Source organism: Zeus faber, assembly GCF_960531495.2.
Source record: "Zeus faber genome assembly, chromosome: 4".
Lineage (NCBI taxonomy): Eukaryota > Metazoa > Chordata > Actinopteri > Zeiformes > Zeidae > Zeus > Zeus faber.
The window spans coordinates 6,008,199-6,018,198 of NC_137191.1; the positions used below are offsets into that span (position 1 = coordinate 6,008,199).

At 49.9% G+C, this 10,000-nt stretch overlaps 1 protein-coding gene across 1 annotated transcript in view; it reads right to left on the bottom strand.

Moving 5' to 3' along the window:
• The window catches only part of caly (calcyon neuron-specific vesicular protein), a gene marked incomplete at both ends in the record, with an annotated part of 18,035 nt that extends 9,350 nt beyond the window's left edge, over positions 1–8,685 (bottom strand). The window contains 5 exons of the mRNA XM_079998902.1: positions 3,928–3,992; positions 5,214–5,363; positions 7,613–7,726; positions 7,882–8,004; positions 8,557–8,685. Of these exons, the coding sequence (XP_079855028.1) occupies positions 3,928–3,992; positions 5,214–5,363; positions 7,613–7,726; positions 7,882–8,004; positions 8,557–8,685 (581 nt within the window). The remainder of the gene's footprint in view (positions 1–3,927; positions 3,993–5,213; positions 5,364–7,612; positions 7,727–7,881; positions 8,005–8,556) is intronic.
• Positions 8,686–10,000: the final 1,315 nt, after the last annotated feature.

Consider the following 10,000-nt stretch of genomic DNA (forward strand, 5'->3'; position numbering starts at 1 on the left):
CAGGCGAACAAACACAGAGCGTTGGAATCCTCATCCTCACCCCTCTCCCCTCGGCCTCCATCGTCCTTCCCCGACGAGCGAATCCTTCCGACGCGCCTGCCGCGACCGACGGAAGCCCTTCGCGTGGGCTTGCGGCGTTGACGAGGGGCGGAGGCTTTTGGCGCCGTGGGCCATACGGAGGGCGCTGCCCGCCTCGGCTGTGCCGGACAATCCCCTTTCATAGAATTCCGCTCGGCCGGAGGATAAACTACACCCGTCGGTTTAGCATAGCTTTGGCAAGCTTGAAAAGACGTCCGAAGGAACCTTGCGCCGCCGATCGAGCCCTTCGGGTTCCGGGGCCTCAAATATCCATTATATTGGTTGTCGTTCTGAGAGGGCAGGTGTCATAAGTGCTCATATTTATTTTGTATTTTTTTTTGTGTGGGCGGGGAATTTTCAAAGCCAACATAATATTTTACTGCTGAGATCCGTTGCTGCTATAAAGTGGGGAGAAGCGAGGCTGGCGGCCCTTACGTGACGGTTCTGGTGATTTTTTTACATGATTTTCCCTGGCCCCGAAAGCGCGCTTTGTTGGCGCAACACGCTGCGCTTTTGCCCAAGCATGGGGTCTGTAAATGCCCCAATAAATACTTTTCAGCACTTTATTTAGTTCCATGCCCGAGGCCGGCGGCGTCGCCAGCGTGTCACCCGGCAACGCGGAGGGAGAACCATCCCATCGGCCCCCGGTGGAGTTTTGGGTAACCGCCGCGGCTGAGCGCACATATGCATGTGTGTTCACATGTTTGGACAAAACCGGCATGGCGGGCGCGCGCGCACACACACACACACACACACACACACACACACGCGCACACACACACACACACACGCACACACACACGCACGCAGGCACACACACACACATATACAGATACACCCACAGATATGGGTAGCATGCACACACAATTACGACAAACCTCACCCACACACATAAAAAAATGTACTGACACTCACACATAGAGGAAAACACGCACGCACACACACACACACACACACACACACACACACACACACACACACACACACACACACACACACACACACACACACACACACACACACACACACACACACACAAACATCAAGACACACATCCCTGGGCTCAGGACGATGGTGTGAAAATATGTGAGCATAAATGAGATGCAGACAGCCTCACAGCAGCATAACTGAGAGGGGGGGGGGGTAGAGCAAGAGGGAGGGAGGGGAAGAGGGAGAGAGGAAGGATGTGGTGGCTTGGCTTTGATTTAAACTGAAGTTTCAAGCGATGGAATTAAGTCATATTTTAAATTCTGAGCATAGCAGTCATGCAAAAGCTTTTTGAGCACTGGACTGTGAAAACGTGGAGCTTTACACATTGTTGGTGTTAATTTAGGAATATATTTTCTAGACCCACGACAGTAGCACAATGTTTAGGATGCAGTGTAGTTCAATGGGTACAGCGGGTACAGCAGTACTTAAGTGGGGCAGTGAAGGGAAAAAAAAATCTTACAGCGTGCTTCGGGATTTTTGAAGTATAGTATTGTTGGGTAATACAGGAATTAAAAAACTAAAAGAATACTGCGGTGTGGGGATGGTCTGGTTGAGCAGCCACACCTGACCGGGATCTAGGTGATCGGGTCGGGGTGGCTGCATACCTGTTGGACGTCGGTTGGTCTAACGAGTAGCAGGTAAAACCCCCATCCCAACACACACTCAGGATAGGGGCCTGTCATGACATGTTCTATCTGCTCCTGGGCTCCAGCTGGCCCAAATATTTTTAAATGCTATAAAATCCAGTTTGTTTCTTACAGAAATATTAAATAGGATTATACAGGTAAAATACTAAAATAAAAAAAAGATCAGCCACATCATCACACTCACACGCACCTGCTTTGACCGCACCCAGGCAGCCTCCTGGTTGCATTCGTCTCCTTTTCTTTCTCATTTACTGCCATAACTATGACAGGAAGGGGCCACGTGACCAGTTGCTGTTCCAGTTTTCCTGGTCCTCATTAACTCTGTTTTTTTCAATGTTGTCATCAGATGTTCATATTTTCCCATGTACATGTTCCTCAAGATCCTAAGGTCCTTGAGGATTTTTGTAGAATTATTATACTGAATAATATAGGAAACATTTTAAACATCCCTTTGGATTATTATAGAAATATTCTACAGGATAATAAATGAAAAATTATTTAAAAAAAACCTTATACGATTCTGTAGGGTTTCTTCTTCGGGATGGGAGGATCGGCAGAATCTTGTCAGAAAACTGAGGTGAGCACTACAAACACTACTACAGGATTTGCTGTGGAATATTATGGGAATCGTGTGCTGAAGCCAGCATCCCCGAAACGTCAACACTGTGACTCATCATGACATCAGGCTGTGATATGCAAAATCAACGGACACGACACATCTTGAATGAGAGAACTTGACACTTTCGTAGCTTTATTCCCTTTTCAAGTGAGTGAGCGAGAGGACGTGCTGTGCCGCCACTTCAGCACCAGCTCCGAAATAACCCTTGATTCCAAAGAGCATTCCATAAAAAGAGCTCTCCACGTTTCAAACCACATCTTCCACTAAACAAAACAAAACAAACATCTTTCTCTTAAATCTTAAAACTAAAACGTAGACGTTTCTACCAATAAATAGCTTATTAACTTTATTGAATATATTAAATATATAAGAAAATCATAAGACGAGAGAAGTAATAAAATAATCATAATAATAATAATAATACTAATAATAATATTAATAATAATATTAATGGCTTCAGTTGCTACTTCATCCATTCATGTGATGTGAGAATTACACCGATTATTTTTTATCTTACACACAAAAAAAAATTACAATTTACGAGCAAAGCTTCCAGAAAAGCAGCACAAGTAGCCATTTATTTTACTATGTAATTACACTGCCACTGCGTTTTTTTTAACTTAAAAATGTCATTTGTTCCATAGCTGCACTGAGTTGCTCCACAATGAGTATCCCAAACCTCAATCTAACAACGTGTCATCATTTCAATAATTGAATGATATAGATGAATTAATCCACAACAATTATCCAAAATGTATTTACAGCACTGTGCCAACACTGAGGTTCGGTAACATCCTAAGTTAAATACTGAACTCAGCTTTAACAAAACAATACTGCTGTGAATTAACATTATTGTGAGCGATTACATTTATTATATAAAACATAAACCGCACATATACCACTGAATAAGAACTGTATGATTACTTCTCTCATTATCACGCTGTGTATCCAACTAATAAAGGGAGGAACCTCTGTATGTATACTGTATAAGTATGTATGTATGTATGTATGTATGTATGTATGTATGTATGTATGTACTGTTTGTTCAAGTTCTAGTTCAAGACAGTATGTATGTATGTATGTATGTATGTATGTATGTACTGTATGTATGTATGTATGGATGGATGTACTGTGTGTATGTACTGTGTGTATGTACTGTGTGTATGTACTGTGTATTTCCTTTGATTTTCTCGACGACCAGGTCATCCCTTCCACTTCACACTTGGCAGGTGTGTCGACGGGGCCCCAGGGACGTGCGGCCTCCAACTTGGTGCAGTTTGGACACGCGACACGTGTTACGTCAGCAAACTTTGAATGAACAAGCGCGCGACGGCGCTGCTCGGCCCCCATGCGGCGGCAGCGGGGCGGGGCTCCGGGGCCCCGGAAACAGTGAGTTGTTTTTGTAAAGTAAACACCAGGGCCAGCACCGCCCAAAACAAAGCGCTGCCATGGGTTTGGTTGCCCTCGCTGGTCGCTTTCTTTTGTTGCACGCTGGCGAATATATCGAGAGGATCCGATCCCTTCTTTGGTTTCGATCCCATCGACGCTAGAATGGATCTTCAAAACCAGCCGCAGTATCAGTGGTACCCATACCTTTTGGTATCGATCCGCCCGCCCCTACAGCGCAGCCCGTTCCAATCGGGCGCGTTTGGAACGGGCTGCGCAGCACGAGTCAATACCGTTTATGTTTGGTCATTATCACATTCGCTGAAGGGCTTTGCATTTTTATATATATATATATATATATATATATATATATTTTTTTTTAACACTGATCAGGAGAGATTTCGAGGAGGGAGCGGTGAAAACAGATTAAACTAAAAAAAAACCCAAAACAACCTCACTGACTCGTCTTCACACTGTGGGTCGACACCTCCTGCCTCACAGGCAGAAAGACACTCGGACGCACACGCACACGCAGTCATGGTGGAGTGTTGATTGGACCAAGATCGGCAACTACGGATTTTTTTTGGGGTGAAAATTGAAAATAAAATTGTCGGGAGAGAATCACTGCACATTTAAAAAAGGTGAGATAAGAGGCTCTAAAAGAAAACAGTTAAAAAACATGAAGCTCACGTTCAGTAAAACGTATTATTTGCTGTAAAACGTTTCGTAACGTTAAATAAAGCTCACAAAATGTTTTCAATGTATAGAAATTCCTCATTAAAACGAGACGTAAAAATAACGGTAAACCTGGTTCACCTGGGAGGATTTTGGGGATTACACGGGCTATTTGAAATAACGCAAAGTAAAATGTGAGTATTTTTTGGAAAAACAAAAAAAGAACAAAAAAAACCCCAAAGATAATAATGTGTAATTTCACAACGTTAAATAAACCTCACAAAAAAAAAAAGAACACAAGTTCTTGTTCTAAAGTGATGATAACAAAATGGCAGCGAGCCCCGTCGCTCCTGGTGACTCTGTGAGGTGTTGTCTTTCATTTTCGGGAGGCACCCTACGTCTAACCACCTGCTCCACCACCTCCACGGCCATTATCTCCTGGCGGGATCCGAACGCACGTTAAAAACATCGAAAGCGACGTCAAGGTAAAAATTTGAAAAAATAAATAAAAATGGGGAGATTTTTTTAAAAAATAAAAAAAAATTGCGAAAAGAAACGTGTGAGGTCATAACGGAAAACAGAGCGAAATTCGCAGGAAGATGACGTAAAGTAACAGTGGCCATCTTTAATCCGAGAGGCTTCTCTGTGTAACGTCCCACCGCCTGCTCCACGCTCCTCCACCTCCGGTGATTATCTTTCAGCCCGCCTCCGCCCGCCCGTCCGTCCGTTCATTCCCTCCCCTCCTCCCGCTCCTCCCCCTCTTCCGCCGCCGCCGCCGCCGCCTCCTCCTTCGCCGCCTTGGCCCCGGCCCTCTTCGCCTGGCGGAGGTGGCTGAGGGAGGCGTAGAGCCCGGTCCCGCCTCCGGCCCCGGTGGAGGGGCCGCGCCCGCGCCCGGCGTCCGGCCCCTGCTCCGGCTGCAGCTGCTCGTTGTAGTACATCTCCAGGGCGGCAGGTGTGCAGTGCTTCTGCTGTGAGGGGGGCGGAGCCGGCACAATCACTTTAATTTCACTCGTTTACCTGCGACTAGTTAGCACAGTGCTACTAGTTAGCACAGTGCTACTAGTAAGCATAGTGCTACTAGTTAACAAAGTGCAGCTAGTTAGAAGAGTGCTACTAGTTAGCACAGTGCTACTAGTAAGCATAGTGCTACTAGTTAACAAAGTGCAGCTAGTTAGAAGAGTGCTACTAGTTAGCACAGTGCTACTAGTAAGTATAGTGCTGCTTGTTGGCATAGTGTAGCTAGTTAGAATAGTGCTGCTAATTAACAAAGTGCAGCTAGTTAGAAGAGTGCGCTCTCTACCCCTTCACTGCTCCACCCCCTCCACCTCTCCACCCTTCCATCCCTCCACCCCTCCACCCTGCCACCTCTCCAGCCCTCTATCCCGCTACCCCTCCATCCTTCCACCTCCACCCCTCCACCTCTCCATCCCTCCACCCCTTCATCTCTCCACCACTCCATCCCTTCATCCCTCCACCCCTCCACCTCTCCACCCGTCCATCCCTCCACCCCTCCACCCTGCCACCTCTCCGGCCCTCTATCCCGCCAACCGTCCACCCCTCCATCCCTCCACCCTGGCAACCCTCCAGCCCTCCATTCCCTCCACCCCTCCACCCCTCCATCCCTCCATCTCTTCCTGTCGCCAGCAGCACATTATCTGCAGCGTAGGCCGAGAGCGACTGTAACCAACATAAAAACAAAACTTCAAAAGCTTCTGCCGGAAGGTTCCACACCCCCACCCACCCCCATCCAAAACCAACCCCCACCCCCACCTCCGCCCCCTTATCACCCCTCACCGTTAAGCCTTTAATCACAGTTTAGTCACGCTCAGCCCTAATTAAAGACCCCTCCAGTTCACACAAGCGGGCGTCCCGATCTCTGCCTGCCCAGAAAAGCACTCCCCTAACTCCCCCCTCTCTCTCCCTCTCTTTCTCCACCCCCCTCTCCCTCTCCCCCCAATTCCCCTCTCCCCACATCTCTCTCGCTCTCGAATGCCCTCCCCCCCTCTCTAACCCCCCTGCCCCACCCCTCGCTCCCTCTCTCCCCATCCCCTCCTCCCTCCCTCTCTCTCCCCTCTCCCCATCCCCTCCCCCCTATCTCTCTCCCTCCCTCGCCCCTCCCCCCCTCTCCCCATCTCCTCCTCCCTCCCTCTCTCTCTACCCTCTCCCCATCCCCTCCTCCCTCTCTCTCTCCCTCTCTCCCCCCCTCTCCCCATCCCCTCCTCCCTCTCTCTCCCCTCTCCCCATCCCCTCCTCCCTCTCTCTCTCCCTCTCTCTCTCCCCATCCCCTCCTCCCTCCCTCTCTCTCTCCCCTCTCCCCATCCCCTCTTCCCTCTCTCTCTCTCCCTCTCTCTCTCCCCATCCCCTCCTCCCTCTCTCTCTCTCCCTCTCTCTCCTCTTTCCCCACCCCCTCCTCCTCCCTCCCTCTCTCCCCCATCTCCCTATCCCCCCTCGCTCTCCCTCCCTCGCCCCCCTTCTTTCCCTCTCTCTCTCTCTCTCTTCACAGGCGCTGCCTCCGCGGGGCGGCGGGGAGATAATGGCTGAGTGTTGTGCTGCCTCCTGGGTCTGGGGTTGGGAGGACGTGTTTGGGGGACTCGGCGCCAGATGAGGTGCGCCGCGGACGCTGTGAGTACCGTGGGGCGGGCGTCTTGACACGCGGGGTAATGGAAATGGAGGTAAAAACAGACTTTACCGAGGACACTTGCTGAATTCAAGGTTTGATGGCCGGTAGCTGCGGACACACAACATCCTCTTTTTTTGTTTTAATGAATAAGCGGCAGCTCTGAGTACTCACTTTGGGGTATTTGACGATGCTGTGTACTGATACAAGTCCTGCATTAATCAGCTCCACCAAGCGATAGCGGGATAAGGTTTCTCAGACCCTGTGTGTTTATTATTGTCATTATTTCATTTATTTTATTGGCTGTTTTGTTTCAGGGTTACTAGAATCCAATTAGGATCGAAATATTTGACGAAAATCAGTTGGAAAAATCAAAGTGGAACCGTACCCGTGTACCCGTAGTTTTGACAACCATGGGTACACGAGCGCGGTATCGAACCCAATACCTCGCATCCAAGCCTGGGCACAGCGGCCGTGCACAACGGTGTTTTCTGACGAAGCAGCCGACACCACCATCACCAACATTTCATACTTTACTGTTGTGTTGCAAGACGTGTGTTTTGTGCGTGTGTGTGTGTGTGTGTGTGCACGTGTGCGTACCTTGAGGATGAAGCCCTCTGGGCAGGTGAGCTGGTCGTACCACATGGCCTTGTACATCAGCAGGAGCAGCACGCTGGTCAGGAAGGCCAAGGTGATGAGGATCAGGCCTGTGATCTGGACACACAAAGGGAAGCCAAACGTTTTCCTGCAGCAGTTCCCGAATGATTGGAACGTATATGTAAAAAAAACAACAACAGAGTATATATATATATATATATATATATATATATATATATATATATATTTTTTTTTTTCTTCCTTTCACCCACCTTGGCCTTCTCCGACACGTCGCTGTAGAAGTTGATGTTGAACTTGCCGATGCTGGGCACGTACAGGTTGTTCCTCTTCTTCTTCTGCCGAAGCTGATACTGCGTCGCGGTCTTCACCATAACCTGTGATCGGATCGGAGGATGAATACACTGGTGTTGTCAAGGGCGATGGAGGTCTCCTCGGGTTAATGACTTTGCAATGGACGAAAAATGCTCATGAAATACCAGGTTGTACGGGAAGGAGGGAAAAAAACAGAAGTGCAGTTGCATCAGAGCCTGAAATAATGATATTCGGGAGGTTTTTCACTGCACCGCCGCCCGGCAGACCGCTGTGTTGTGATTAAGCCACGCTGCGTTCTCGTGTCCTGATCTGCATTCTGAGAGGCGCCGCTGCAGGCCGGCGGGGACGCGTGCCAACGCCGTCTCGGGGGACAGGAACCAGGCGCGGCCGTGCGTCCGGACTTCTGCTGAGAAGGTAAGCAGGGCCGCATGGATTTCGGCGCCGCACGACGCAGACGCACGGACACGGCACCGCAAACCTGCCGCTTGCGACGCGGCGGCCGAACGCAGCGGAAACCACGCGAGCGCACGGGGGGCGGGTTGATATGGAACTCACTCACACACACACACACACGCGCGCGCGCGCTTCTTCCGCAGCCTCGGCTTGACGCGCACCTTGTCTGGGAAGGGCTTCTGCAGCTGGTTGACCTCCAGCGGCGTGATGAGGGGGATGTTGTCGAAGCCGTCCTCCACGGTAGGCTTGGCCTCCGGCTTGTCGGACAGATTAGCGCCCAGCTTCACCATGGCTGCCTGGAGGGGGGGGGGGGGACAGGAAGCACGGGTCAGCGCTTTGGCCCCCCGATGCCGACCGGCGATCGGGAAACTGGCCGCACGGCGATGGCAGGCAGTGGGGATTTCGGCGGAATAGACCGCAGGAGAATGGGAGGGAATGTGGAAAAAATCTGCGTAGAACACAATTACATCATAACACAAAACAAAGAAACTCAACACCGTGCGATGCGTTTGAAGACACGTGTCCTAGGGCGTGACGATATTGATATTATATCAACATCGTGACATGAGACCAGATATCTGGGCGTCGTGATCGTGATCGTGTCGGGATTTTGGATACGGTGATAAGGTGATGTAGTTAAATGCTGTCTTTGAGGCTGCATGACGGTAAGTCATGCTGGAATGTCGGGAACTTCATAGACTGTTGGAGCTGTTCCAACCGATGCTTTGTCGAGGAAGAATTGTTTCGAGAACATTAAAAGTGTGTGAATATCATCTGAAATACCAAAATAAAATCAATAAAATCAAAATAATCAATATGGAGGTACTGGGCAACATTTTTTGTGATTGATTGATTTGGTCGACATCACCCAGCCCTGAAGGTGTCCACATTTGAGAAACGCAGTGCGTCCATTTGTTGGTGGGACTTAGTCACTTCCTGTACTGAAAGGACCCAAGACGACTTGTGTCAGAAGAGCGTGCCCCCGGCGGAGCCTCTGACGTCAATCTCACCGGAATAAAAGAGGCGAGAAGACGCCAGGACCCGTGATTTAAATGCATCTACTGTCATGCACCCCCGGCGTGCAGGCCGCGTTTCGTTTTTTTTTTTTTTTTCGTGAAACGGCAGCGAGCTCGGCCACGGACCCCGGTCTCCGGATCGTGAGTTCACCTCGTGACCCCGACACGGTCTCTCCCATTTACACCGTGGGACGTTTCCCTCGCGCCACCGCCGTGCGTACACTATGAGATCGAAGGAAAAAAAGATCCCCGTGGCGGAGGAAGGAGCTCCAGGCGGCGCTCGCCGCGTCCTGGTCGGTCGCCTGCCTGCGTGGGAGGATAACCTGGTGGTCCCTGTGCGCAGCCACAGCCTTCAGTCGAGCTGCAGATGGACGGTAGCGGCGGAGCGATGAATCACCGGCTTGCCGTCATTAACAAGAGAGCTGCGGCTGCTGTCACACACTGAGTGCTCCTGGAAACGGGGGAGGAAGTTGCAGCAGGGGGAGAGTAGTCGGACTAAATGTGTGATGCCTACCTCACACCGTTGTGTGCAATGGAGGTACGGCTCGTGCGGTAAACAGAGGGTTCCCGGTTCGATCCCCGGCCCCTC